The sequence below is a fragment of the Kryptolebias marmoratus genome, linkage group LG11, assembly GCF_001649575.2.
Source record: "Kryptolebias marmoratus isolate JLee-2015 linkage group LG11, ASM164957v2, whole genome shotgun sequence".
Classification (NCBI taxonomy): domain Eukaryota; kingdom Metazoa; phylum Chordata; class Actinopteri; order Cyprinodontiformes; family Rivulidae; genus Kryptolebias; species Kryptolebias marmoratus.
The window spans coordinates 27,678,108-27,684,331 of NC_051440.1; the positions used below are offsets into that span (position 1 = coordinate 27,678,108).

A 6,224-nucleotide genomic window follows, 5' to 3' on the forward strand; every position below is an offset into this window, starting at 1 on the left:
CAACAGGTAAGATACTGAAGCATAATACAGCCTGGTACTTACAGAAGTACTTACAGGGGTACTTACCTAGTAACTACTGGGTACCTGCAGGAGTACTTACAGAGTACACACCAGGTGCTGACAGGAGTACTTTTTGAGGTACTTATTGGGAATATACCTGGTAAGTACAGAGTACAGGCTGGTCCCTGTAGGTATCCTGTAAGTACTAGGTATGCAACTTCTAGGCACCAGGTTTGTATCAGGTGAGTACTCTGTAAATACCCCCTTAGATACAAGTTACTTACCCTGCAAGTACTAGGTATATACCCAGTAAGTGCCTCTGTAGGTACCAGATATGCACCCTGCTGTACATACACTGTAAGTACCATCATACAGCCTGGTCCAGTTGTGTACTCAGTAAGTACGCCTAGATATGGACCAGGTACCCAGATACCCTGTAAGTACTCTGTAAGCGTGTACCCTGCAGACACTGGGGTGGTATTATGTGTTAATTTATACTTTTCATAGAACCCCACTTTAAAAGATCTGAACTATCCCTTTAATGTTATACAGATGTTCCAGCTGGTCTGCACGCGTTAAACAAACTGATGCCAGGAAAGTAAATAAAACAAACCCGGAAGCACCTTCCCTCGGTTTGGCCTTTATTGTGAAGGGCAGCTGGCCTGACTTCCGGTATGAGGTCATCACCGCGGTGTTGACGGAGCTCCGTCCGTCAGTTGCGCTGAGCGCAGGCTGCACAGTGCGCGCGCAGGGAGGACGGTTTGTGCGCCTCCTCAGATCCAACATGTCAGCACGACTTTCCGCCCGATTCTAGAGAAAAAAGTGATTTTTTAAAAACATTTCTTCTTCCTTCTTCAGTGTGAGAAGTGATCAGATCAATTATCAAGTGGCTGAGAAGTTGCTCGTCTTTCACTGAGGTGAGTGTGTGTGTGTGTGGCTCGTGCAGGGATGCTGCTCAGATGCAGAATCGCCCCACAGCTGATTCTCTCTGCAGGTCGAAGGTTTTAAACGCGGAAGAATGTGGAGACATTTTGACGCGAATCTCTCCTGCAGATCTAACAGGAAACACGTCACAAACAAACAAGTTTAGACCTTTTTTTTAAAAAAAATGTAGGTTAACTCGTGTCTTTGTCTGATTATTGTTTACATCCTGCCTTGGAGTCCAGAGCAGCAGACAGGAGGTGTTATTAGACTTAATGAGAGAGTGAGAGGTTAACCCCACTGACTCAGGTGTGACGGGATCTTCTTCACATGTAGACACTCAGCGCTGGCCTTAAACACATCATGCAGTTTGAAGATTTCTCCTTTTCAGACCTGATCAAACTTTAAAAAAAACAGAGAAATGTCAGATTTCCTGCATTAAGTGTGTTCTTCACCAGCCTGCGTTGCCTTTGCACCCGTCTGATTCTTCATCTCTCAGTCCAAGCACACAGAAGCAGCAGGTGTGAAGAGAGCTGGCTTTATCTGCTCAGAACCCCCTGATGGAGCAGCACAAGTACATGACAGGGACAGGATCCAGTCCGTGAACACATTTTATTTATTTTTATTTATCAGCTGATAGTGTTTTCAGAACATCACAACCTCCAGTGTGACATCATCACAGGATGAGCACGTTGGTTACGACACATTAGTATCTTAGCAACAGACCGCATCCTTTCAATGCGCCGCTCTTTCAGAACAAAACCACCTTTAAGGACACGCAGTGCTGTTTATTTTGGTACTTGTTGTTTTAAAGCTGCTGGGGAGTCGCTTCTGACTGAAAGCAGCTCTGAGACATTTGGAAAATGTTTCTGTTTCCTCTTTCTGACCATCGTTTTCCTGTGTTTGTGGTTTGGCTTTGATCTGGTTCATGAGACTGTGTGTGTGTGTGTGGTTTTTGTGTGGTTTCTGTGTGTGTGTGTGTCAATTAATCCTGGCTATGACTGAGGCCATTTACTGTGGAGTTTTTAAAAGCCCCCCCTCTGACAGGATGATAAGAATCATCTGAAACTGATCCGATCTTTATCGGGTTTTAAAATGAGTGTTCAGAACCACCGCGTCATTCTTTATTAAACAAAAACCAAAACTGGACCCAGCAGAACCTCCTCCAGCAGTGGGTTTCCTGGTTGTCTCTCTCGTGGTTGTGGAGGAGTTGTGGCCCACTCTTCTTTCCAGCGTTTCTGCTCAGCTCTCTGAGGTTCTGGTTCTGGTTCTGGACCGTTCTGTNCCATTAGTTACTGATCCATTAGTTACTGACCCATTAGTTAGTGATCCATTAGTTACTAACAGATCCTTCAGTTTTTTGTTTAAAACTTTGCCTTAAACCGTTGCGTATAATGTCAGTTAGCAAAATATGTGATCAATCACTGGACGGTTTTTATGAAAAATTTATTAAACAAATAATTGGTGGTAAATCTACAACTGATCAACTTTTTAATTCAACCCTTTTCAAAATGGTGAGGAAATTACTAACCAAGTGGCATAACATTCATAACATTTTTAGGAATTTTATCAAGTTATTTTTTATTGGGTTTTTTAGGTGTAATTATTTGTGAGTTACAACAACATGGGAACTTCAAATGCCACTGAAAGTAATAGCACATATCTCGTGGCCAAGCCCCTCAATATAATATATATTTTATTTGTTCAGGCTGCATTAAAGTTGACAGAGGAAGAAAAACAAGGTTAAGAGACCCGTCTCATGATGAATAATAGGTACTGCCATTAGAAAGTGACTCCTATGCTTTTTTAATGGCAGGATCCAGTTATAAGGAGGGCTCAGAAAGGTCCTCACAACGTTCATTTGTTGCAGCTTAAAATGAATAAATATTAACAGATAAAGTCATGAAGCAAAATTCTGTTTTGGCTATTTTTGTACTTTAACTGGCATACATTTTAAAACTCTGCTTTGACCTTTGTTGATGTCTCAAAATATCAAAGCATCAGCCAATCACGTGCCATCATTTCTCTCCGGCAGACTAATCTGGGTGTGTTTCCTCTGCAGGTCATGTGACTTATCACAGATGATGGTCAGTCAGCATTAAGTGAGCTTCCAGTGGGCTGAAGGTCTGAGGAAAGGCAAATGATCATGGGAGATGAAGGACCCCTGCAGACAGAGGGGAATGCTCTCCTCAAAGCCGTCTTCCAGGGAAAGCTGCGCCTCGCCCGTCTGCTGCTCGAGGGTGGTGCCTACATCAATGAGGGCAACGAGCGCGGGGAGACACCCATCTCTGCTGCCTGCTTGGCAAGCTACGACGACCCGCAGACCCGGCAGAGGATGGTCCGGTACCTGCTGGAAAAAGGAGCTGACCCAAACATCCCAGACAAAACTGGACGCACAGCACTGATGCACGCTTGTGCAAAGCAAGCAGGGAAAGAAGTGGTGTCTCTGTTGCTTGAAAACAAAGCTGATCCAAGCCTCAAAGACTACTCCGGTGCCTCTGCCCTCGTCCACGCTATCAACACAGGAGACCGCGAGACCCTGCAGGTGCTCCTGGATGCCTGCAAGGCCAGAGGTAAAGAGGTGATCATCATCACCACTGACACATCTCCGTCAGGCACCAAGAAAACCAAACAGTACCTAAACTCACCACCTTCCCCAGGCATTGAGGACAAACTGTCTCCCGCGTGCATGTCACCTTCAGAGGTGGAGATCGGAACCTCCTCGCCTGCAGGAACCAAGACCAAAGACCAAGAGGGGATCTTCAATTTTGCACTTACCTCAGCGTTACCTTTACCTTCTGCTCGACCTCCAGGTGAGAAGAGGCTACTTCCGCGGAAGCTGCTGAAGAGGCTGAACTCAGAGCCCTGGGGCCTGGTGGCACCTTCAGTTCTGAGTGGAGTTCCTCAGGACCAGCTGAACCAAGATCTGGAGGAAGAAGTCAGCAGTGACCTGAGTAGGGTGTCCACTGAAATTAATGGTCTGTCTATCTCAGAACCAGTCAGACCTCTGTTGTCACGGAGACACAGCATTGAGACCCATGACCCTTGTTCTCCCAAACCTATCGACCGGTCCTGCTCTGAGGACTGTGCAGGCCTTTCTGCTTCATCCTGGGCTGACAAAGTTCAGCAGCACCAAATCTTGTACCGCAGAAATACAGCTCCAGAGCCCCAGGAGAACGCTGGGGGGGCCGGGGCAGTAGGGACCCGAGTTCTAACTCACCCCAAACTCATCCGTATGGAGCACTATGAGTCAGACACCCACCTCTCTCCAGAGTCCATCCCTGGATCTCCAGACTCTGGGCGGATGTCTGTGGAGCGCAGGAGGTACAATGCTTCCCCATTGTCCCTGGTAACCAGCTCCTCTAGGGAGTCTCTGGAGAACATCCCCAACTCCGTGTCCCCTATCACCATGCGCCGGCGTCCCCCAGGTCTCCTAGAGCGTCGAGGTTCTGGGACCTTGCTGCTGGACCACATCTCCCACACCAGACCCGGCTTCTTGCCGCCACTCAATGTGAATCCTCAAAGACCCATTCCTGATATCCGGGCCAATGGCAAGCCCACATCTCCCGTTCACTCAGGACACAAGATCCTGGTTCCAGTGGCCCCAACCTCGCCTAAACGTGGCCCCGAGTTCAAGATGAAGAAAAAGTTGATGAGAAGACATTCAATGCAGACAGAACAGATGAAGCAGCTTTCCACTTTCCAGGAGATCCTGGCCGAGAAGGTCTCAGAGTCCAACGGGGACTGATGAGAGAACGGAGCAAAGCATGATGGGTAGCTGCATCGGACTCATTAGAGCAGCAATTTACTGTCAGTGCTCTGTGTTAGACCATCTCTGGTCCCATCACATTAACACTAGGTTCTGGTCTCTGAGGGGAGCTGCCAGGTTCTGGTCTCTAAGGGGATCTACACATATAGACGGCAGTTTTTATGTGAGGTTCTTAAAGGAAAAATGTTTCATTCAGAGCGATCTGAGCTTGCAGAATCAAAGAGAAATTTATCATGGAGAAGCTGAGCTAGCAGCTAGCAGCTAAGAGCTAGGATCTAGCAGAGAAGGAACCATTCAGGGAAGTTCCACCTTTTAAATCATCTTAAAGTCAAAGGTTTGAAAGCAGGGAGAGTCAATTCAGTATATTTATATAACATTTGATTTTTGCTTGTTTTTTTAGCTGAAGAGTGTTCATGTTGCTACACAGGACTGCGTACACCGAGTCTGTCGACTGGGACGTGTTCTTTTGATCCCAAAGTGACAAACAATCACAAAAACACAAACAAGTCTTTTTCGGGGCAGATCAAAGTATTTCTGTATGATGCAGGTTGTTTTAGCAGCTACAGTTAGTATTAGCAACATGAACATTGTTCAAATGAGGAAATAAAGATGTGAACATTTGTCTTATGACGTGATGTAAAACAGCTGCAGCTTTCATTCCAACTGTTAAGCTTTGTCCCTGTACAACCAAAGCAGTAGTTGTGGTGTTCATGGACAGGATCTCGAGGCGTCTGGTTTATGAACTTCAGGGTCTCTTCTCTGCTTTTAGCAGATGATGTGGTTATGTAGGTCCCTTTAGGCCAGGGGTCTCCTTGTTTCTCTGCTCCAACACACCTGATTCATGGTTAAATCACCTCTTCATGTTCTGCAGAAGCCTGTTAATCACCCATTGATTCAGATCAGGTGTGACCCCTGCTTTAGGCAATGACCTTCAGCATGTACTGGGATGGATCACAGCTGAATGTGAAGTGGTTGGCATGAGAGTCAGCTCCTCGAAGTCTGAGGCCATGTTTTTAAATCGGAAATCTGATTAGGACGCCTCCTGGATGACTCCCTTTGGAGATTTTTCAGGCATGTCCCACTGGGAAGAGACTTTAGGGCAGACCCAGAACTCCTCTCTGGCCTGGGAACATCTTAGGATCCTCCAGGAGGAGCTGGAGAGGATCACTGGGGAGAGGGAGGTCTGGGTTTCTCTCCTGGACCTGTTGCCCCCATGACCCGACCCCAGATAAGAGATAGAAGATGGATGAATGGCTGTTAAGGTTTGAGTTGTCTCAGATGCTGGATCTTTGTTTCTTGAATGGTTCCAGTTAGCTGTTAGCTCGACTCTTTCATGATAAATTTTGTTCTGATCCTCTGAACTGAGGTCACTAACTGCTGCAGGTAAGATACTGACTGCTCAACAGGATTGTTTTCCTAACCTGCAGTTTAAATGATGAAAAAACAATGAAACAGGAACAATCCCCCTGACATCCATTTTTCTTTATGAAAGTAAAATGAATGTTGAAGACAGAAGACATCAGTTTATCGGAGG

General features: G+C 46.2%; 1 protein-coding gene across 1 annotated transcript; it reads left to right on the forward strand.

Moving 5' to 3' along the window:
• The first annotated feature begins 2,987 nt into the window (after positions 1-2,987).
• Positions 2,988-5,811, forward strand: LOC108250186 (ankyrin repeat domain-containing protein 34A). The gene has a single exon (XM_017439944.3). It carries the CDS (start codon positions 3,062-3,064, stop codon positions 4,667-4,669), a length of 1,608 nt encoding a protein of 535 aa, XP_017295433.1. The 5' UTR covers positions 2,988-3,061; the 3' UTR covers positions 4,670-5,811.
• The last annotated feature ends 413 nt before the right edge of the window (positions 5,812-6,224 follow it).